The 24,532-nt window shown below is 41.4% G+C and overlaps 3 protein-coding genes across 3 annotated transcripts; 1 reads left to right on the top strand and 2 right to left on the bottom strand.

The window, feature by feature from the left end:
• Window positions 1–2,026: 2,026 nt before the first annotated feature.
• lpcat1 (lysophosphatidylcholine acyltransferase 1) lies at window positions 2,027–19,318 on the bottom strand. The gene is made up of 14 exons (XM_079175606.1): window positions 19,098–19,318; window positions 11,491–11,630; window positions 10,885–11,099; window positions 9,759–9,871; window positions 9,541–9,601; window positions 7,602–7,660; window positions 6,245–6,279; window positions 5,921–5,975; window positions 5,675–5,757; window positions 5,453–5,578; window positions 4,921–5,074; window positions 4,048–4,146; window positions 3,830–3,971; window positions 2,027–3,310 (listed from the first exon to the last, which is right to left on the bottom strand). Exons 1-14 carry the CDS (start codon window positions 19,182–19,184, stop codon window positions 3,183–3,185), a joined length of 1,497 nt encoding a protein of 498 aa, XP_079031732.1. The 5' UTR covers window positions 19,185–19,318; the 3' UTR covers window positions 2,027–3,182.
• Window positions 19,319–21,509: 2,191 nt separating this feature from the next.
• Window positions 21,510–21,887, bottom strand: mrpl36 (mitochondrial ribosomal protein L36; the record flags this gene model as incomplete). Its single annotated transcript, XM_079176316.1, has 1 exon — window positions 21,510–21,887. The coding sequence occupies one exon, from the start codon at window positions 21,885–21,887 to the stop codon at window positions 21,510–21,512; it is 378 nt and encodes a 125-aa protein (XP_079032442.1).
• An 829-nt stretch (window positions 21,888–22,716) lies between these two features.
• Window positions 22,717–24,126, top strand: ndufs6 (NADH:ubiquinone oxidoreductase subunit S6). Its single transcript, XM_079175543.1, has 4 exons — window positions 22,717–22,865; window positions 22,997–23,050; window positions 23,475–23,597; window positions 23,988–24,126. The coding sequence occupies exons 1-4, from the start codon at window positions 22,722–22,724 to the stop codon at window positions 24,054–24,056; spliced, it is 390 nt and encodes a 129-aa protein (XP_079031669.1). The 5' UTR covers window positions 22,717–22,721; the 3' UTR covers window positions 24,057–24,126.
• The last annotated feature ends 406 nt before the right edge of the window (window positions 24,127–24,532 follow it).

Here is a 24,532-nt window from a genome sequence, read left to right as displayed (position 1 = left end):
GGTTGTTTCCTCTGAAATGACAGAAAAAGAATAAATAAAAGACGGAACAATCACAATTGTGTTGTTCTTTGTGACATGTTTCTTTCCTGACTGACTTATTTTCTGAACAGCGAAACAGGCTGTAAACTAGTGCTGCCACAGTAAAAGCTGAATTTCCTCTGTGATAATTAAATGTACTGTATTTGTCAGTGCACTCAGCGGGCTGATGAGCATGATGATACCACAACGTGTGCTGAGTGGCAGGAGACATGTTTGCCAGATGTGTCATCAATCACTCGACCCAAAATACACGTCACACTAGCAGTGAATAGCAAAATCCGGTCACAGCTAAAGCCCACAGAAATACAGTTTAATTGAATTTAACAGGAATTAAAAAGGGAAAGTCAAAACTTCAAATGCTGTGTGAATTAAAGGGGAGATTATCCTAATTTAAAACAAGAACACCAGTTATTTTTCAAGGTCCCTCCAATCTCATGTTCGATTCACAACCTTTCTTGTCTGATGTAATGTTACTCCCATCAGGTGAACTCAAGTATCCATTTATTTGGTACTTTCAGCAAACCATTTGCATTTTAGTAAACTATTTTAGCTGTTTCAATCAGTTACTTTTAGTTAACTATTCTCAACTTTTCTATTTGTAGAATTAATTCATACATTTCATACATTTATCCACTACTTTTAGCTGACTCTAACTATTTGATCTGCTTACTAACTAGCGGTCATGCACTCATTTATTACTTTATGTTTTTTCAAAGTAACTGAGCTACTCCTCCATCTTTCCACACCTCCTGAGGTACGAGTGGGCCTTCGCTTTGGGAATAGCTGCAGTAGATCTTTCAGACCACAGGTCACATTTGAGAAAAGCTGTACTTTTACATTATCCTGCATCAACACTTGATTACAAATATATGACTGCCAGTGTTGTCCTCCACCAACCTGGCTCAGAGAAAAGCAAACAGGCTATAATTTCCAGGCAGGCTATCAAGAGGCTCATCCACTTGGCCTGTACAACAAATACAAATAAGATAACTGTTACACGTCTCTGGATCTTTGACCCTGCAAAGTACAATAACCGCGAGGGATCTCAAGTGGATGTAATGCGATGTTTCATCAACTACAGTCACTGGGATTAGATCCAGGTTTGTGTTTACTGCGGGGGGGACTTTGCTTGGCCAGGATGACGGCTGGAGATGGATCCCCTAAAAATACTGTGAACAGATTCCAGCCCTGCTATGTGGTGGGCTGCGGGCTGTGGCTGCTGTCTTTTATGACAGATTCCTTTGAGGCAGGAGTATCTGAGGGACTGCAGAGAGGCACTGCTCAATGAGCAATTTATATGTTTTCAACAAAGCTTCTTCTTTAGACCCTGAAGGCAGGTCTTAATTGTTAGACGTGATATCTCCACTCCCCCTCTGCCTCTCCTCTTTCTTTGACTGTTTTCTTCTCCCTCCTCCCACCCACCCTCCCTCCAGCTATTAGGAATTGGATTTGGAGCAGAACGATCCATTTAGTCTCTCTCCTCCATCTCTTTCCCTCTCCTTCCCTGCTTCCACACCTCCTCTGTAGGTTTCTCTCATCAAAGCCGAGGCTTAATCTGTCTATTTTTACCTGCAGGAATGAAGGGAAGGGATGAGGTAATGCTTTTCCTGTCCGTCAGGTGAGCAGTGGTGCATGGGCTCTCTGGTGTGCTTAGTTCAGGGAGCTAGCGCCACCATGTGGACTCAGGAAAGATCAAAACAATTACGACAGCAACAGCACCGTGTGGAGAAATGTACTGGATGATGATCAAAAATGATCAAAGCAAAACACATAGAACAGAGAATCTACAGCTGAGTAAGTAAATAAAGCGATAAGTAATAGAAGAAATAAGAGAACTATGAGGGCTTTATGACATTTGAGAACAACCGACTTTCATTTAAGTACTGCAAGTCCCTTTGAGGGAGTCCATGAGTCAAACAAGCTTGATGTGAATGTGTGAAAGCAGAGCTCCACCTAGTGGAATAAATGGGACAACACTTTATTTTCATTTTTTTTATTAAAATTAAGGCATGGAGCTTTGATTTCTGCATTGAAGTCTGTAATTGAGAAATTACACTTTACATGAATGTAACAGCCATATGATAGAAAATGTGTCAGTCCAGAGTAAACCAGCTGAGATCAATATTTAAACCAGCCTAGTCTCAGGATTTATTTTTTTATTTTGGTATATTTGGTAGAGACAATGCACATTAATAAAACATTCCTGTAAATGTGCCAGAGTTAGCCAAGAGGCCATTTTTCATCTGTAGAAGCAGTAAGTGTAATATCTATCTGTCAGAGGGTTGAAGGAAGGATGTATTGCTCTGAACCATCCTCTTTAATGTTTTTCTTAGAAAAAAAAACTGTAGTTTTAAAAAAAAAAATGTTCCTTGAAGGTGGAGAAAACAGTCCCGTACATTAAAACAAATTACTCATCATATTACCAAATAAAATAATAACATAGCTGGAAGATTTGATTACTATTCATATCAAAATATAACAAGACACTTCCTGGTCCTTGTCAAATGTCAACCCCCCCCCTTTTTCTTTTTGCAAGGCGCAAAATCTATGGCAGTTACACAGCTGCTTGAAGTAAGGAATGATTGCATTGGATTACGTGCCAGATCTTTCTGCTATTTGTTTCATAGTTTGGAGTATCAGTTAAAATACAATGGCAGCATGATGTATATCCTGTTCCTTTATTACCTGAAGTTAGGTTCCTATGTTTCTATACAGGACTACACACATGAAGAGCAGCAGGATAGGGCAGTGTGCTAGTGTTTGCCTGAGATCACCAAAAAACCAAACCCCACCTTTTAACAACAATTTTCTTTAAGTATGTGTATGTCATACATAAGAAAATACATTTAAAAATAAATAATACATCTGAAGAAGAAAAAAAAACTTTTTTTTTTATATCAAAATGCGGATACAAATGCAAAGAAAGGCAAAACAAAAGCTCCGAAAAGAAGTGAGAAACGTGTTTCCATCATGTGTGCAGAACTGATCCATCCTCACTGTTCCATACAACTGTGTTACTCTGTCAATCCCTTTCTCTACCAGCACTTCAAGGCACAGAGGCGGTAGGGAAGCTGCAGCGTTTGGGAGACGCCGTTACGTCAGATGGAGAAGGTCAACAGAGTGGTTGCATCACGGCCCGTTCTTCAGTCGTCTTTGTTGTGGCCGTTGCAGCCCTTAGGTTGGCCGAAGCGGCCGTTGAGCGGATGGTTTTCAAAATCGAGGCACTCCTGGACGAAGAATGGGTTCTGCTCTATAAAATGATGAAGTTCATCTGGAAAAGGGGGCAAAACGTAGAAAATGTTATTACTAATGTCAGTGAATGTTGGGTCTTAACATTATTAAACATGTCTTTTTTATGTCTATTTTTAATTGGTAGAGAGAAGAGTGGAGTAAATCTTTTATGTAAATGTAACGAGCTATGTTTACCATTTTAATATCGATATGTTGTGAAGTTACTTTTTTAAAAGCATTAGTGCAATTACTATGAGGATTCCAGGCCAGCTTTCATTCGTCTGTATACTGCGTTTTACATTATTTTATATTAAAAGAAGAAATAGCTTTATAGTACAAAGAGAGAGTGTACAGAGAAGCTTTGACGGTCTTTAGAAGCAGGTGGTGGATGTAAAGGATTCTGGAAAATCAACAACAGACGGTGCTTCTACTCTTCAGTAAAGCCAAGAAGAAATCAAATGTGATGGTGACAGCGCAGAGGAAGACGCTGTCAATCATCTCTGCGATGGTCTCAGAATTCATTTTGTGCTGAGGTTGAATGACAAACACTGAGTCTTACCATATGTGATCTTCGCTGTGTGAGGTCCGCCAAGCGATAAAAAAAGACCCGAAAGTTCCACCTTTTTCACTCCCAACATTATTTCAAAGATGGCGGCGAGGTCCTCTTGTAGGACGTCCCCGTTCTCCTCGTTCTCATACATCTGCACAACAACATATATACTTAGTGAAATGACTTAAACTCTAGATCGAACCAGATTCAATGGTACATGTGCTCACCGTAAAGGCCAATTTGAGGGTCTCCATTGACTTCAATGGCCGATGAACGGTAGACAGAGCAATAACATAGTGTCTGACGTCTATCTGTCCATCTCCATGCTGGGAACAAAATAATCTTAGTGAGCAGAACAAGCAAAGGAATAACATGATGACAATTTGATATCATCTGGAGCTTAAAATCCTGTAAATTCAACTGGACAAAGAACTTTAAATGAAGCAAAGCTCAAATCACACATATGTAAATGTTTTGGCATTCAGCTGACTTCATATTCTCCACAAGAGGGCGCTGATCAGTCATTGACAAACCAGCACAACACATGAAACCTACAGTATGTCACCTATGAGATAGGAAAGTTATAGCAATAGTTTGATCCTTTGGGTGCTGTGAATCAGTGGATCAGACAGTCTGAAGCTCTGCTCTGTCAGAATGACCACACAAGAGACCTAAAACCGCTCCAGGATGAAAATGCAGCAAACTTCTCCGATCTAATTGGGATTTCAATAAACCTTAAATAACCACCAAACTGTTGTCGCGAGTCATTGATACCATCCACCCAAATATTTGCACAACTATGAATATCTTTTTACTTCTATATTCCCCTCATATTATAACCACGGCACTAACATGTGTTTTTCTTCTGTTTGTGCATGATGTGTTTGGCCAAGTGACTTTTCTTTTTCTATATTAGATCTGAACTTTGGAGCCTCTAGCTCCATATAAACAAACCCAAAGAAAGAAAAAGAAAATTGTAGCTGATGACTAAATATTAAGTATTTCCTATTAGAGCTCCCAAACGCCATCTTTAATCTCTAATATTATACTGTTCCATACATCTCTTTTACCCAAAGAAAATAACTTCTGCCAGTGTCTACCTGGTCAAAGAGGCCGTGGACTTGTGTGAGTGTGTCTGTAACTGGCAGGTTGAGGAACTGGGAAAAGTCGTCCAAACTCAGCCCGTCTCCCTGCAGCTTCCGGGCTCTTCTGGCCTGCTCCTCCAGCACTTTGTCGGTCTTTCCTGCTCTCAGCCTGCCAGAGAAAACACAAAGAAATCACGTCGTGCAACAATGTAATAGTCATGCTGTTAATAAAACCCAATTGCAGGAAACTTAATCTTTAGCGTTTTTTAGAAATAATCTTAAGTCTTATACTCTAAAACTTTTTTTAAGAATTCGCCACATAACTGTATAAGTCGACTCATCCAAAGTTAGCGTAGTTTTTAGGCTATTTCATTAGACGTAAATGACGTAACTTCAATAAAAAGTGAATAAAAGAACAGTGAATGTGACAGAACGTCTGTGCTGTAGAACACCAAACATTTCACATTTGATTTAAAGGATCCAAAGTCTTGGATCACAACCACCTTCCACCCAGTCCGACCAGTCAATCCAGTCTCGCTTCACCCACCTCAAGCGGCACAGCAGCTGGTGGAACTCGAGCAGGCTGCTGTAGTCCTGTATGCGCAGCGGGCCCTGCGATAGGCTAATCTCACGATCATCAAAGGACAGATCGATGAGCGGAACGTCCAGCGCCCTATCAGGACGAAAGGGAAAAAGGTTTAGGAGGACATTCACACGTGTCCGTGTGTTATGAACACCCAAAATCCAGCATTTATGCAATCACACTTACTTGGCCATGAGCTTTCGGACGTTGTTGGCAAACAGGGCAGGGTTCTCCTTCTCCTCGTTTGAAGGAGTGTAAATAGGCAGGTACTAAGGAAAGAGAGAGAATGTCAACTTAATGTCATTGTCCTGTCACAAAACTGTGTTCTGATCCGCTGTATAACATAATAAAATTACACATATTGCATTTATTATGTATTTTAAGCTAATATTTCTCTGTTTGTTCAGATTGAAGACACTATAAACCACTGACCTCTATCTCCATGGGATTATGAGGTTGGCACAGAGTGAGCCACAGGATCTTGAACCTGGAAGACAGAAGAGTTGGCTTTGTCTCTACGTGACGAGATCGTATCAGGAAGAGAAATAGAATATGATGGATGGAGACAAGGCCGGAGATAATGGAGGTTTCCCTGCAGCATCTCACCGTGTTCATTCTTAATGGAAAACGGGTCACTGGTGTTTTAACAACATACAGTACTTAGCTGAGGGCAGTATAAGCTGTGTTTGTGTGTGTGTGTTGTGGTTAGTGGTTTACGTAAGAGAGAAGGTGTGTGAGACAAAGACAAACACTTACGCTCCGGGACCTTGCCACGTCCATGAAACAGTATCCTGTGGAGAGGAAGGAGAAAGAGGAAATGGCTCAGGACAAACGCACAAACAGGCGGTCGATTTCCAACTATAACTTTATTTATTGTTTCTGGCTGAAGACCAACACAATCGTTAGTGGAAAAACCCTCGTACGATTTTGTCATCTAATCGATAAGTTGAAAAAATGAGTTTCTCCACAAAGAAGCGCACAAAAGCACCACTTTAAATCTCGTGTCTACCGGCGATGTGATCATACGTTTTTTGTGGAAATAATTCAGCATGAAAGAGGCATTCAAACAAACAACTATTGGACTAAAGAAACGTTAGTCGAATGAGACAAAAATGACCGAGAGGGCAGCACATATATTTGTACTGATAATATTTTAACATTTTGAGCCAACAACTCAAATTACACTACTGACGCTCTGGGAGTGTGGAGTTAAAAACAAGTGAGCGTAACTCTTTGATCTCTGCTTGAGGCTACATTAGTCCTTATATACATACCGAGGTTAATATACCTGAACCTCCAACCTAACTGTCAGCAGTCGAGTTGCATTGTGGGTAATGTGCACTCCAGGATTTGACAAGGAATAATAATGTGTGGAATAACAATTTTACTTCATTTTTTCGTCCATCGTGAGTCCAACAATATCATGCAAAGCTTTTGATTTGGCTCAGTAACAATCAGTATTTTGTGTGATTTGTTTGTTTAATGTGCGTGGCTGGGTGTATTGGCTGGATTGGTTACAGGTGTTTCCATTTCCAGTTGCAACGTTTCTCCACAGCTAAATGAGCAGTTGGAAACAGATGGAGCGGAAACACTTCTGGCGGTGCAGAAATACAGAGTCTTATTCAGGTTTTCTGTGCCTCACTTAACTGCCTTGTACTGCCTTGTACTGCCACGTTGTCACTGGAGTCGGCGCAGTGACTGAACTCAGCACAAAGGGGAAACGGTGACAAAAGCTTTTAGAGCTAAATGCAAAAAAAAGCAGTAAAAAAATCCAAACTAACGAGGTAATAAGAACTGCATAATTCATGAGAGATGGAGGAGTGGTGGTGAGAGAGAGACATGACACCTGGGTGTGTGTGAGAGCAAGAGAGAGAGAGAAAAAGGGCGATGAAATATCATCCTACTAGAACATGAAGTCATTCAACACAAGAGGAGCACATGCTAACGTGAGGGAGGAAACCATTACATCACAGGCGTGTCAGTATGTGTAGGTCTGTGTACATGTATGGCTGGAGTCTAAACCCTGAACTTAAACTTATGTCCAAGGAAGTTTAAGTTTAGAGCGTCTCTATAGGAGTCGGTATGGAGAAGGATTAAAACAAAGTGTGTTTACCAGTTTGTTTGGGTAGCGCAGCACCACGGGCTGCACTGGGAGTCCTGGTATGAAAGCACCTGAGAAATACAAGTAGAGGAGAGAGGTGGCGAGAAGACAAAAAAAGAGAAAAAATAGAATTTTTAAATCAAATACTACATGCATATATTAGCAAAAAGCTCCAGCCTGGCAGACGAGCTCAGGGTGAGCTTTGAATACATGATAATAGGGTAGAACAGGGCTTAATTGTCTTTTAGCCACTTGGGGGAAGCGCAACAAGCCGTGAAGTCATTATAAGTTCACGACATATAAAAATATGTCGTGAACTTATAAAGTTAATTAAAGTTAATTTAAAAATGTAATTAGAACTTAAGTAAAGTGAATTATAATTTTAACTGCAAAATAGATTTAAACACATAGCTTAAATAAGTGTTAATATGTACATAATTAATAGGCCCTCAAGGCAGCGTGAGGAGAGTCAACGCAACACCTCCGAAGGTGGCGGAGGAATACAAATAAATAAAAAACATGGAAAACTAACATTAACAGCAGATGATCAGAAAGGAACCTACAACATCAAACATGGACGACAACTTATTCTAACGTGTTGGTTTAGCTGAGAGTGTTTAGCTGAGAGTGTGAGAGAACAAACATAAGAGTGATCGCCGTCCTCAGCCTCTGAATAATAATGTGACATATGATATGACAGTAAGGGGACGGACAGGGAGAGGACGGTGAACATGAAAGTGACAAAAAAGGCCTTTTGAAAACAACAAAGGGCCTGGACATGACTGTGGAGCATGTCATGCACAGGTGGCACCAAGCACATTAAAAACACACACACACACACATTGACAATGTTGCTCTGTTGTGCTGGGAGCCAGTGAGGAGACATAACCAGAGGAGACATATCAGAGCCCCACACACACACACACACACACACACACACACACACACACACACACACACACACACACACACACACACACACACACACACACACACACACACACACACACACACACACACACACACACACACACACACACACACACACACACACACACACACACACACACACACACACACACAGCAGGGCAGAGTGAGACCAACTGGGCTTACTGGGAATGATAAAATGAAAGACTGGAAGAAAGGGGATTAGACAGAGCAGGCAGGGAACAACGGCTGACAGCAACTCACACACGGGATGTTAGCAGAAAAACAAGCCCCAGAAATACGGAAACAATCACATAACGAACGTTATGTGTCCTGCTGATGTGTCCCCAAGCAAGACACTGAACCCAAAAGCTGCCGGGCCGACATGAAATGAACTTGCTCAGGCAGCTGCACCTGGAGTTGGCAGCTATGCAGTCAACGGCAGGCACACAGAGTTAAATGACTACAAAGGGATCACACAGCATCTCCCTATTAACACAACGGCACACCCTTGGCTGGATATTACCAAGAACCACAATCCAACTTTGGATCGCTCACAATTGTTATAAAACAGGAAAATGTTAGCCTCTGGACAAAAAAGAAGATGGTTTCCTAACCGAACCATGCAAGAAGTCAAGTGCCTACTTGTGTGATGTATTACCGATAATTGCCAGAATGCCTGAGTGCCTGTTAAAACTGCAAGCGTGTAGGAGTCTACTGCAGACCGCTCTGACTGATTCACAAGAACATCCCATCTCTCACGCGATTACAAATATGTATGGAAGCAAATAAGAGGAATAAGTATATGAATTTGAGCAGCCACTGAATACTTAATATTGAAATTTAAACACCACTGAATTCATATGATTGTACATGACATAGATGTTATTTCAATGTAATAAAAGGTCAATATTTAAGTTACTGTGAGGAACTTCTGTAGTTATTCTTAATGCTTATTATTGGTGCCACCAAGTCCAAACAAAATCAGATGAAATCATGCATGAAGTAAGAACTGAACACATACCAGCCTTGAACAAGATGAGCCCCGACCTGTTGGTGCACGTCCCCTCTGGGAATATCATGATCTGGAACAATAAATACACAGTGAGGCTCAAATACACGCAAACATCTGGCTCTTACTCTTCATTTTAAATTGCTCTTGATCTGTTTGAGCTTAAGTTCAGATCAGTGTTTCTTTGTGTGTACATGTGGATGATTCATGTGCAGTTTACTGTACTTTACCTGAGGCCACTCGCCTCCGGACTGGGCTCTCCGCTTGATCTCCTCGACAGTTTTTCTTCTGGAGTCCTGATCCGACCGAAACACGAACACCGGCCTGATGTAGCTGATCAGAGCTGGGGACGACGGTGGTGTAGAAAAAGATCATGAATGAACGCCAGATCAGGAGAGAAACGGTTTAAAGATCAACCCACAGAGATGCATGTTGAGCAGTTGAAGAGAAAGGGAGGTATTAAGCGCAATTAAGGATTCCTGCTTCCAATGAGAATTTGGTTTATAGATATTCAGGTGCAAATTGGTTCACACAAAAGTTGATGTCTCCTGCTGCAGGAAGAGACAAGGACAGCTCAGATCTCGCTTACAGTGAAGAAGAAATAAATGGTAATATGTGCCACAATAATAAAAATAGAAGAAATATGCTGCAATTTTTTTTTTCTTCAAATTTGATAATATAATTAGCTTTTTCTATCGCAGATCCTTTTAAATATTGTCATATTCAACTTTTATTTAACATTTAAATCTATGACTGTATTATTTAAATGCATGCATGTTAGACAGATCATTTGATTAATAACTTTATTTATTCATATAGGACTCATTTTCTACCGTAGCTAGAGAAGCTAGCTGGTGAAAGTCCTTTAGTAATCTGCAGCACCCTCATGTTTAAATGCAGTAAAATATTAGTGAAACATGTCTGCATCCATACAAGTAATAAACACGGGGAAAGCTAATGATTTTTGTCAGTTTGTCTAATAATAATTTCTACCTAATACCTGTCTGAGAACTGAATTTTAATTTAGGAAACTAGATTTGAAACTGCTTTTCATTATTAAATTCAATACAAATCACAAAATATATGAAGCCAGGAAGTCTAACTTTTGGTCGGGCAAATCTACTGTTTACATAGATTATTGTAATCTAACATATTACAATAATTCAGAAGTTTAACATGAGCACGAAAAATATAAGTGTAGTTCAAAGATTATCTGGCTTTAAATTATTTTCATAACACAGTCTGGTGACTTCCACAGAGCGGTTGGCATTTAATGGAGAATATGTTTAATGTCATTGTGGCGCATAAATGTTTCCCTAAATCTATGAAGAGGCGACGGAAAAGTGTATTACTCACTGCCCCAGATGGGAATGCTCCTACTCTCCAGTTTGGTGACTATGGAGCACATGGTCAGGGTGACTGGGATGGCATCGAAGTAGGAGGAGTGTGGCGCCGCGGTGAGGATGGGAACTTCAGACTGCGCCGCCCGTTCACCTTTCACTTTGATCCAATGGAAACCGCCGCAAAACCACAAGGCTCGCATGATCACACGTAGACACAGGTCAATAAACCTGATAAAAGGACACACAGGCAGTTGATGCAAAGTGTGAATTCACATTACTGTAACGGAGGTTAACAATTTACGAAGTGAATTTCAGCAGGAAAACAAGGTTTTAGGCTCGTCAGTGCCTAAAGATCAACTTCTGTTTCATATCTCAAAAAGCATTAATCTAGTTGATTCAAATATGTTCATATATCTCCTCTTTTGTCCCATGTTTATTCATTAAATGAAATAAGAATACATAGTTTTCAGCAGACACCAATAAACAAGACTGTGCTCATCAAAGTCCTTGTTTGTTTGGATCTGTTTATCTTCATGTTATTTACAGGAAGTCTGTGTAATCCCATATGTTTTGGTACCACTTACACACTACACACACACACACACACACACACACACACCTCATCCACCACGACTGTGGCTCAATGACGAAATCAGATCGCCCCAGGGAGGCTGCGAAGGCGAAGGGCCACCCCAGCAGCATGAAGAAGGACACCAGCAGCAGCCGCACTGGAAACACTGTCACTGACATCAGTCCTATCTGAGGAGAGACGGAGAGATACGAGCGGTCACATTGTCATCATTCCACTGCGCTTTCACAACATATTCACCCTTCAGCCGTTTGACATTCCCATTGCTTGTCAGCCATCTGTCATTTAACATACTGCACATTCCTGCTCAGCGGAAGAATACGCCTGCACACATTCCATCTGTGTCTTCAGAAAACCAGGCTCTGATGGACCCCTGGAGCTCACAGGCTTATACGTCCAATATCTATACAGCAATACTTTCAGCGTCGCCTCTTACAGAGGAGTTTGGGCCGGAGGGGGGGTGATGCTGTACAAGGACTCAAGCGACCCCACGGGGGTCCAAGCAGGGGTCGGAGGTAAAAACCACAGGTGAGCTCTAGTTGAGAAATATCTCTGTACGACGAGAGTCATTATTCAGTCTCCTGAACAGAAACTCCAGTGCTGAGGTATCATTGAGAGGTGGCACTGCCTGTAATACTGGGATCAGACTCCAGGTGGAGAGAACAGCAGAAACACTCTCCCGGTAATGTTTAACTTGCAGGCAGCCCCAACCGTGTGAACAACCGTTCCAATTTAGTTTGTGTATTTACTTTTAAATGTCTGTTTCATGCCCACCCTTGCCATACGTATGATGCTCTTAATTTGCTGTCTTAAAATGCCATCGGAAAGTTAATTTGGTTCATTTACACTTTTAAATGCATTCATTCAATTAAATTACAGAATTACATTTATATACTTTCGCAGCCGTATACCTTAACAGTTGGTGAAATGTAAGGACAATGCATCTATACAAGCTTATCCTGCAATCAATGCAATATGCATTCAGAAATGAGGGGGTTTTGCCGACCGTTTGGCATTATCAGAAAGGGCCTTTTGCTTTTGCATAACACCAGTGAGGTTTTACTGTATAAGTAGTGAGGAAGAAAAAACAGATAAGCGACCATGCAAAACACTGCAAGTTCAAACAAAAGTCACACAGTTTTAGTCCCGTCCCCAAAATGAAGTTCACCGAAGCCTGAGTGCCACAGTGGAGATGTGCGGTGTGTGTGTGTGTGTGTGTGTGTGTGTGTGTGTGTGTGTGTATGTGTGTATGGGTGTGCAGTAACTGGGTCACATAATCACAACCGCCAGTGTAAATTCAGACTGTGTGACATTTTCAGCCCCGTCCTCCCCTCTTTGTCCGACTTCTGCTCGATCTCCCAAACCTTCAGCGCGCTCCTTCATTCCCCTCTCATCAACCTCCCGCCCTGCTTTACAGTAATCACCAGTCCCAGAGGAACTCCTCTCCTTTCATTCATCCATCCATCCATCCATCCATCCATCAGACCATCCATCCATCCATCCATCCATCCATCCATCCATCAGACCATCCATCAGACCATCCATCCATCACTCTCCATGTCTATTTGCTCAGCTTCACCTTCATTTATCATGCTGCTCCCCCTTCAAATGTTTTCCTCCTACTGGGCTTTCTGTGGCCACTCTGGGGAATCATATCTCCCCCTCTCCCTCCCTCCCTCCCTGTCTGTCTGTCTGTCTTTCCTGGTCTGCATTTCTCTCTCCGGAGGAGGAGCACAGGTGCACACTGCAGGGCTGTATTAATAAATAAACAGTATGGGAGAGATTTATGATGCTCTAACGCCTCTTCTTGCCTTCCCACCCCCACGCCTGACGCACAGCGCACTCATCATCAGAGCTTAACGAATCCATCGGGGAGGATCTGCTGACATTTTCTCAGGAGGTGGCATGAGAATGAGCTGGGGCGTGGTAGAAGGGAGCAATTGCCGGTGTTTTATGTGAGCACCGGACCCATCCTCCACTGATGATTTGAAATTTGCTGTAAAAAAAAAAAAAAAAAAAGCTTCTGCACTGTTGGGCTCTCTAACACACATCCTCACTCTCATAAAAAGATATCTTCAAAGTCTTATTCTCTGAGTGTAACCATTTGTTACTGCACTCCTTATATTATTAGCCCTCAAAGGCCTCCTTTTATGTGCAAGATTGAACATAACAGTGTGTTAAAATAACCCATTGATGACAGCTCCTGTCAGAGCCACAGAGGAAATTATAAAACTATTTTTAGAGGCTGAGTGGTACTTTCTATGACAAGTAAAATGATTTCCTATTGTCTACTCCGAACGACTATACATACCAAATAGAGGCAAATGTCTTTTGACCTGAGGGTAAAGTTCAGTGATTTGTGAGGCCATTCTGTTGGATGTTAAATATTCAGGAGACTCTGGGAAGAAACGATGGCCCCATTGTCTCCTGATGCGCACACACACACACAAAATCACACCTTCTGTATGTATGTAGGGCAACACTAAAGCTGTCATGGGCCATTAGAGCATAGAGTCACTCCAACTGTCCTACAGCTGGGCACTTCTATTTTCTAAACACCCTCTTTCTGTACGAAAGGCAACATTATTTTACATGATCTCATTATTTCTTCTACCTTCGACGGACTCTACCGAACAAACAAATGCACCACCTACAAAAATCTGCCCGTAGAACACCACATTGACTGGCAAGCAGGTTAAAAAAACACAAATAATCTCTGTACACCAAAGGCAACGAATGGTACCTTTGTACATTAAAGAGTCAGTGAAACGGAAGAGCGTTAGAGCGTCTTGAGCTGCTGCACTGTGATGTTTTCCCCAGTGAAACTGAATTATTGAGCGGCGTACAGTTACAAGAGGGATTTAAATCAAATCCTTCCGTTCAGTTGCAGATTGATTGATGGATGGATGCCAAGGTCTAATTGGTTGAAACCGGTTTGTACTGTTATGTAAGCACACGTCATATTTTTTACGACGCAATTTATTTTTTGTTATATTTTTTTGCCTATAATGTTAAATAGGTGCACGGTATTACCGGGGATGTGATCGAAGGACATTAATAATTTCATATTGACTTTAAGATACTGAGAAAACAAGACCATGCAAGTGTCTCTGTGATGCTTTAAAGCACAGCAGTGCTTTGAGCTGATATTCACAACAGCCCTCGAACATGCTCACGGTAGTAATGCGAACAAGTTTAGCACGTATATGGTTTATCTCACTATGGCTCTTTACCATGCTAACATTTGCTAATTAGCAGTTAACACAGTTCAACTGAGGTTGATGTTAATGCTACTAGTTCTGCAGGTATTTGGTCATAACACATGATAAAAAAGCCAGGGGTTAAAGGTTTTTACAGTTCATCATCTGGGGACCAAGAATCCAATCAACAAACATACAATAAATGTTGAGCTGTTAAAAAAACAAAAATGTCCATCTCATGGTGTCGCCAAAGGAAAAGTCAGGAGATTATCAAAGTCAGTAGATTAGATTGTCTAGGAAACATGAATATCTGTCCCAAATTTTGGTGCCAATCCATCAGAAAGATGTTGAGATATTTCACTGAATAAGTGAGACTGTTGGAGTTTCTATGCGAAAACCAAAGTCAGTAGGATTCATCCTCTTGGGAACTAGAATATGTGGAACAAATAGGTGTCAAGATATTTCCTTCTGAACCATAAATGTCAACCTCATGATGGTGCTTGAGTGAAGGTCAGGGGATCAGCGAAGTCGTTAGGGTTCATCCTCTGGAAGCCATGAATGCCTGTACACATTTTCATGGCAAAACCATGCAACAGTTGTCGAGATCCAGTATTTCAGTCTGGACAAAACATGGTGGAGCGAACGACAGACTGACATGATGTCATTATTCTGTGGGATGAGTACAGCAGCACTACTTTTTTTTCCCTTTTCAGACTAAAAATGTCACAAAAATACATATGCATCTAATAATATATTGTACTGATTCATGTATTGATCCAAATCAACAACTTTGATTATTACCATTTTTGTTTTTCATATTTATCTGCACTGACACTGACTGACTGACTGACATCTTACATACTTTTCCATTGCCATGATAAATAACACCCAGCTCCCCTGTGCAATGTGGCCCAGCACTCTTGTAAGTGCTCTATACCCTGCAGTGAAGGCTAATTGGCCTTGTTATTTGTTTTCAATTAGCCAAGGGAAGTGTGCTCTGATTCCACTTGGGGGCCAAGGAAGCACTCAAACCACAGTTAGTCATGTTGTTGGTGTACAGATAGTTTTTTCATTACACAAAATACCCTTGAAGGAAATATGTGCTGGTGAAATTACCCAATATCTCTATACTTTACTCTTAGCTGACGCTGAAATAACCAATACATGCATAAGTAGATTAGGTTTTCGATACTGAAATAACCAGAAATATCTGACATTTATAGAGAATTATTTCCTGAGATTTGAGATGGGCCACAATCCAGTCTGTGGACATTGCAGCTCTATTGGATGAAACAGGTATATTGTCCGCAAACTGGAGAGTTGGCATGCGAGGTTCTGTATGATGTTCACTGTTCAACAATGTGTGACTCAGCTGAAAGGAACGCTGCCATCTGTCTGTCAGAAAAACTTGCTGACCTAGTTAGTCCACAGTGCAGCTGATCATGTTTGCTGGAAGTTGGAAAAACAAAGTACCAGGGGAGGGAGGATGGGCTTTATGCATCAAGCAGCACATATTGTCTCAATATGACAGACCCACACACATGCTGTTGTATAGACCTAGAGCCTATGGCACCCATGTAGGAAGAACGTTTTCTTTTGTCCAGGTCAAGCTTGTGTTTGTTTAAACAGGGACTGCGCGTGCATGCACACAAATAAGTTCACACATGTGTGTTAAGTGGAAAAACGCACCTCTCTGCCACGTTAAAAGCAGGCAGTGGAAGGTGTGAACCAGACACATGCTCCAGCTTACAATCACTGGACTGCTGCTGTCATCTGGCACAGACACGCAACTGTTTACAATGAAGTGCAAGCTCCAATAGAAAAAGAAAGACTTTCTTCCAGCAAGAACAACACTGGGGAACCAGGTACAGCATTCAGCTGGCTGAAGTGAAGTGAAGTGGTTAGAGGGTCTTCACAAAGCCAAGCTTAAAAGCATAGCTTACTGCGGTGAAAGCATGGAAAACCAAAAAGGCAGAAGGGGTTTAGCACTTTTCTCAGCGGAGCGTAATTGTTGGGAACCAGCGGTGCCCACATAAAGGCCCGATTTCCTGAGCCTAGTGCTTTGTGTGTTTTGCTCTGAATGAAAGCAGGCATCTCTGAGCCCTGGAGCTACAGGGAAACAGATGAACCTGATGGGCGTGCACTTCCTCCTTTTGTCCGATTGTGTGACTGCAAACAAATACACTGAAACCCATATTGTTACATATTGATACGTGTTTGCAGTGGAATTTGTTTTAGTTGATTTCTCTCGAAGAATTACGAAGAAGAATGACGGCAAAGTGCCCTTCGCTAAGCCACGCCCCCGAAGCTGCTTCTCTGTCAAGCTGTCAAGAGTTACCGTGACGCCCACGCTGTCACTAACTGCACTCACTGAATAGATATGATCTCATTCATGGGAAAAAGCCACTTCAAAGGGAAGACAGTACAAGGGTCTACTATATGCGTTTGAAGGATATTTCCAGGATGTGAAACTGATTCAGCAGAGAAAACAGGTTAAAAAGTCAAAGATAGAAGCTAAAGCTAAAGACAAGTGTGAAGTGAACAACCACCTCACCTGGCAGTTGAGACAGAAGAAAATGAAATTAAGGAACGACACTATTCCTGTTAAGCCGGTTAGGTCTATGTTTAACCATGACTAGCTCCAGATCCACAAAACCAGCCTGAAAATAAGCTGAAATGCTTGTATTAGCGTCTATGAAGCACAGCTGTGTATTTGTCAGACGCCGGTCGTAGCTGGCCGATGCTACAATATGATTGGCCAGTTTGCATTTGAGGACGGGATTTAGTGAAGGATCGTCTGAAAATGCTTTAGAATGAATCTCATCTTCATAGCAAACCCAAGATGAAAGAAATTATCACTTAGGCTCCACGAGAACTCGATGAAATTACTGATTTAGTTGGACTTCATTAGCAGTCATCCCGTCAGCAAGACCTCACCAATCACCAGGCCTGAGAACCCATTGATCCATTGGTTGATTAATGAGAAGGCCCTCCTCCAGCAGTGAGAATCAATCGATTTCAATGGTTGATTTAGGACGCAGCCCCAGCTGTCGATCTGTATCAAAGCAGCAGAGTATCTCACGTTCATGTTTGGCCCGGAGCACATGCCTTCGCTTCAACAAGGTTTTTGCTGTTCTTTAAATGTGCTCCCATTGCATTTAAGTATCGGCCTTAGGATGGAGCAATCGTAACAGGACAGATCCCAACCTAGGCCACAAGTCACACTTTGCTATGCTATCCTGGAAACTGATCCACTCTAATAAGGACTATCTGAGTACACATGAAACTCAGCTGTCAGCTTGTTTAACCCTGTGCTAACAGTGCAGACACGGTGTGCACCGGGAGTCAAAAGAAACTGCAAGAAACAGAGAAGTGTAGACTGACAAAAGGAGATGTGAGAGAAAGTAAAGTAAATATTGACATGCTCTGCATATCAGTATGACAGTTGAACAGTGCAATGATGTAAAAATAAATAAATAAATGGTGCATTGTTTGCTTCCCTTTGCCTAAAGTTGTGTGGATAAAAATCAAATGCAAATGTTTGATGCAAATGTGGTCGATCAACAATAAACTGTGGCTTAGCAGATCCATCCAGGAAAATGTGGGATAGTGGCCGAACCCGTACTGACACCACACTCTCAGATGACACTTATAATGGAGAGTATGGAGCAGCATGGCAGTCACGTAATAGATGACCAGAAAAGTATACTTGTGAAAACTGTTAACTACTTGTTTCTTTTTCCATCTTATCTTTGCAGATACTGCCAACCCTACTGAGGGCTAAACGGTTATTAGTTCACAACTATAAAAGAAAAACCTTTTCCATTAAAAGGTTTCTTCTGACAATAATAAATGAAGTGAGTTTAAGATTTATCATGGATTTAGATGGTAGTTTTCAGCACAATATAAGCCTATATTAAGCCTAGAATACGAAGGTTAATCCTAATGAGCATGCATTACAGTGAGCTATCAAATGCTGCAAAACATATGACGTGATTTTTAAGAAGTGCAAAAATAAAGTGTTTAAATTATTATTATTATTATTATTATTATTATTATTATTATTATTATTATTATTATTATTATTGTTTGTTTTCATCCTTTAAGGACCACTTAAATATGGGAATTTCTCACAAATAACACTCACTACTGCCAGGGCAACATTGGGGAACTGCATGTCCTAGAGAGTCAGCAGATTGCCTCACTGCTCCTGAGTTTGAAGAACTTGTTCTTTAGGTTTTTTTGTCAACTCGCCAGCAAAACAGGAAATACTGAAAGTGTGTGAGAGCCCTAACAAGGTGGGAGAAGTTTAGGTGCAAGTTAGTAAACGTGCACAATAAGGCACTTGACAGTTGCATGCAATGACTGAAGGATGACGTCCTTTTATAAAGTTGAGTTGGATAATAAATGTATCTTTCGTCATCTTAATTGTCTTACCTTTATTGTCTCTGTCAGAGTGAATTTCGGCTCGTGCACGAAGGGGTTTCTGCCCACTCTGGAGGGGCGACTGTTTGATGACTTCATTGCTGAAGCCCTGTGACTCACACCTTTAAGAACAACAAAAAGAAGAGTCGAGTCCGAAATGTTCCGTAACGCTGGTTGAGCTCGTCGTTAAACGCCGTAAGGAGCGCGCGCCTTCTCCTGTTTAGAGTCAGCCCTCCTCAGCCCATAGGAGAGACTGGAGATGGAACGGGGGACATCAAGCTAGCGAGATTAAACGACGTGACTTCCGGTTGTAAGATTCAAAATAAAGCTCCTTTTGGCTGTGGCAGGCAGTAGGACAATGCAGCGTATTTGTAATTCTACAATGAAAACAAAATCTGCTTCGTCGTTTTGTGTGCTCGCCCAAATAGTTACCACCATGCGCTGGAATTAAAAAGGCAAAACATTTGAAAATGTGCATGCTAGTTTAACAGAGTGCCTCAACTTAACACAGTCTATAATGCTCTAAACTATTGACAAGCTGGTTTATAAAATCTAAAATGATCTAATATACATTTAACGCACAGGTACTCAGTAAGCAGCATCGTGTACAAGCTTTTATTTTGTAGGCAATGACCAAATCTGAAAACCTGTTGGCGCATGTACGCACCCACGCTCACGCGTCCATGTCACATAAAGTTCCCTTTTTAATTAAAGCAAGAGCCCAATCTTAGACAATCTTACAATACGATTAAGCATTTTAACTCAAAATACAAAAAAAATACAACTATAAACATGTAAAACGTTATGCACTGAGTGTGCCACTGTAAACTCAGAACAGTGTACCATTAACATAAAAGTCCGGGAAAATGGTGTTATGTTACTTATTGTGTGCAGAATCTGTGCCGGCTGGGTGAACAAATGGGCTCCACCTTTTATGACAACATGAACCTTTTGAATATGGGTGGACATTTGAAACATTTAAGTCACTCAGTGACAAAACACAGACACACAGAAACACACACACACACTGATAAACATAGAAGATGCGGATAACTGACTGTCTGTGGAATGTGTGTTTAGGATTTGATCAGTGAGATTCATTATGCATTTGAAGTCGCGTTTCCTTCTGCATTTGATCCGCCCATCAATGTCTTTTATTTTTAGATAACAGCAACTGCATTTAAACAGACTTTGTTGTTTCTCAAAGCTGCCAGATGGCCTACCTTCATCGTACTGTGGTGCTAACTGGTTCATTATCTCTATTGACACCTACATGCTGACACACTTCATTAGAGTGTTTCACTTGTCCTGCTGCATGCAGGGTAAACTCTCTGGAACCACACAGGAAGCTTTTGTTTGTCCATGTGCTTCAGAGAAATGCCATTGAAATGTTGGCTCAATTCCATCCTGCGGTGCTATCTGGAAATAGACTATACAAACACTCATGCAGTAACATTATGAGTTCACGCAAGCAGGAGTTTGTTGTTCCCTGCTCGTCCATCAGTAAACATTAACCTTTAGAACAACTAAGCGCGGTGTGTCAGTAGCCTCAGTGTTTGTTGCCAAACAACCTTCAGCCCAGTTAGCTTTCCATGCATGCACAGTGTGACTGTTACAACCTGTCGATACTGTTGTGTGCATTAGGCTTTCTCTGTATTTCAGTAATAACACAATGACAGGAAAGGTGGACATAGATATTGGTATAAACAGCTAGTTTCTGACGCAACCTCAAAACCGTGTGAGCCATGTTTGACACAAGAATCTGGACAGTTGTTGTGAGTCAATGTTGTAAAGACTCTTACTTGCAAAAGGTAAGAGTGGTTAGAAAAGGGGAGTCAACGTGATGAAGTGTATTACATGGCAGGATGGATCCTGTGCTCGTGCAGCATAGACTTTAGCGCCCTCATGTGGACGAACGACGGAATGGAATCTTACAGAAAATAGGAAAATGTCTGTGTGATAAAATGTTTCGTCCAAGTTAATCCAAATGCTCTGAGTTTAGATAACCAAGGCTCTAACTCACTGAAAGTCTTTGGCTATAATCAGATGACTGCTGTGTATGAAAAGTAAGATTTTAATGAGTAAAAAATATAACCATGAAATGATCCAAAGAGAAACTGAAAGCTTTGCATTGTATTTCAAGAATAACTCCTAATTATTTGCACATGCACTTGTAATTTAAAAGCAAGACTGACTAGCACCACGATGAGTTTTGATAACTTAATTAAACTTATCTTATAGTTGTGTAGAAGTGTATGATGGTTTAGAGAAATGTTATGTATTTTGGGCCGTTGCTGTCAACGAGGGGAAACCGAGGAGTGAAAAAGCTACGGACATTCTTCAACCAAACAATTTATTTTTAAATCAGAGTTCTTTTCAGTTTCCACGATCTCAATACAGTCTTCTCAATACTCCTTTGTAATTTCAGCCCTGTCTCTGCTTGTGTCTGGGATTTGTCTTGCAGAACACAAACAAACGGCCCCTCCGTCGGACAATGAAACAGTCTTTGCAGCGCCTCTTCAGGGCAGACTTGGTTTTCATCCCTGCAGAGGGCTGGATGCAGGGAAGATGCTGACACTGTCCCAACAGAGATGGTCCACGCTGAGCAGACGAGGGGGGCTGGATGGAGCCGGCTCTGGTTGGCGACAGGAGTAGCGTGTGGGGAGCTGTGCTGAGGGTGCAGAGACATCTGTAGGCGCTCGCTGCTGCTGCTGAGGAGGAGGAGGTCACATTTAACCTGCTCATCTGGGCCACTTGGCGAGTCAGGGAGGCAGCCAGGTGCTTCAAGAGGAGGGATGCCATGGTGCCAAAGGCTGCAGAGGGAGACAAAGAGAGGAAATTCATATGCAAATTACAATTTTGTGATATAGAACTTTTTTTTCTTGGGTTTGATTGTCAGGTTGTGATGCGACTTAATTGTAACAGTAAATAGATAAATGCTGTTTTTAGCCTCTAAAATATGGAGATGTCCTGCAATATCTTGCATTTTTTATTACGTTCAACTAAATATATTTGGGTCTCTGACAAAACAATACATTTAAAGAGTTCGGCTCAAAGCTCAGCTATATATAATTCACCACTGTAGGACAGCGTGAGCTATGCAACATGCCCAAGGAGACGAGCATGTCAGTTGACCTGCTAGCGCCAAAGCTAGACATAAAAAACGGCCCATATATAAGTCTACATATATATATAAAATCAAAGAACACAAACAAACCTTTCAGGAATCCCTAAAAGATTAAAAACAGGGGATACGTCCCTGAATGTTTCGTTTTAATCGCCTCAATGCGACCGTGTTACTGTTCTTGTCTGTTCTTGCTTGTGAGGATAAAACTGCTTCCGGTTTGAGATTATTCTGTGTGTTTTTAGTACCCTCGGTAGGGCCTGTCAGGAAGTTTTTTTGTCCCACTGGCTTTGGCCAAATATCGCCTCCCTCGCCCTTAGCAGAGCCAAAATACAAAGTAGCCGAAGTTTTATATGTTGTATTTTATAACACATACCGAAATACAATGATTTCTCAGGAAAGCTTATCGGAATACGTAGTGTTTTGAACCTGACAGACAAAACATAGGGAATGAAATTGCCCAATAAACGTCTTCTCTGCAAGGCATCTTGGGAAAAGAGTCTGTTGTAAACATGGCGTCCTCGGTGTGTAGAGTCTTGTCCTTCAGTAGAAATGCTAAGGTGCTTGCTTCACCTTTGAGGCTGACCGCGGTACCTGTTTATCGCTACAGCGTAGAAGTATCCAGCACCGGCGAGGCCATCACTCACACCGGCCAGGTGAGCTTAAAAGAGATTCTGTCATATTGCTTTTTTTGGATGCCCTAACGTTAGCTTAGCATTGCTAACGTCAATGTAGCTGCTCGGACCATTAACCTTACATACAGTAACGGTGGTGTTTTTCCTCTCAGGTGTTTGATAAAAGTGATCCAAGGAGAGCCCGATTCGTTGGCAGACAGAAAGAGGTAAGAAGTAACTAACAAACAAGGGCAATAAAGACCAGACAGCAGCTAATTGAAATGTAAATAGTTAACTTAGTTAACTCTGAGCACATCTAGGTTTTTTGTTGGAGGTAAAGTTACAAATATGAAACAACGACACTGCTTATGTGCCTCACTGGTGTTGTGTGCATCTTAAATATTGTCAATCGTGGACATCTTATTCACAAATCAATTTATGCTCAAACTAGAACGTATTACCTCAAATAATCAATACAAACTAATTCAGGATACATTTAAACAAACACTTAGCCATCACAATCAAAACATGCAAGCCAATTGTGCATACACCACTACACTCTCACTGTGTCTCGTGTGGCCTACCTGATTCCCCATATGAAGCTAGTTTTAGTCAGCCGACAATGACAGAAATCACGTTGTTTGTGTCAAGGTGAATAAGAACTTTGCCATCAAACTGGTGGCCGAGGAGTCAGTGACTGACGTTGCGTCAAATGTGGTGTCCTGTGATGGAGGTGGAGGAGCCCTGGGTCACCCCAAAGTCTACATCAACCTGGTAAGAGCCTGCACCTATTAATGTGATGACATACTTTGGTCCATTTTGTCCAGCTTTCATTGGTTATTCTGCATCATGGTGACTATTTATCATTTGTTTAACAGCAGCCAATACTTTGGTTAGTCCTGTGACTCACATTTCAGTGTTCATGTGGTTCATGTGTCACATGTTCCTATGGTTCACTTGTATTTATTTAATTGGGATACTTGAGATCCAGTCATCTCAGTCAGAGGAAACGTAAATCAGATTACTCTGACAGATTAAGGAAACAAGACAATCTATAATATTTTCTGTAGTTTGAGTATCCCTATAATCACCATAATCAGCACATTTTGCAAACGTCCTAAATCATAAATACTAACTGTCATTGGTGTCTCTCTTTTTTTCCAGGATAAAGACACAAAAGTGGGCACATGCGGCTATTGTGGATTACAGTTCAAGCAGAAGCATCATCACTAAACTATTTCCTCTCTCCTTGCTTCTCTGTATAAATTGCCATATTGGTTAATAAATTATATGTTGTCCGTCAGACTGTCTGAGAGTGCATTCTTCTTAATGAAGCCTGTTGAAGTCACCGTTTCAACACATCTGTGGCTACACAGCACTGTATGTACACAGTCAAGGGATTTTCTCCAAATGTTTCTCCAGTCCCCATTTCTATGGGACTGGTTGTGCAGCAGTGTGACTCTGGGATACCGGGTTAGTTATTCCGTTTGAATTGCTGGATGCAGTTCCCTCTGTGACAGGCAGAGGTCAGCAGTGTCCCGCTGAGGTGTTTGGTCTGGTCCTACACAAACAGAGACTGTTGTGCAGCGAGACATAAAAGCCAAGTTTACGACATTATCTTCTATTGTCAAACCAAAGCTATGTGATTGCGTGCAGCACAGCTATATTATCGTTGAACTATAACAAGAGCTGATGAAATGTGCAGCGCA

This window comes from Pholis gunnellus, assembly GCF_910591455.1.
Source record: "Pholis gunnellus genome assembly, chromosome: 16".
Taxonomy (NCBI): domain Eukaryota; kingdom Metazoa; phylum Chordata; class Actinopteri; order Perciformes; family Pholidae; genus Pholis; species Pholis gunnellus.
Note: the sequence above shows the minus strand (reverse complement) of the source record. Positions and strands in the feature narration are given on the sequence as shown.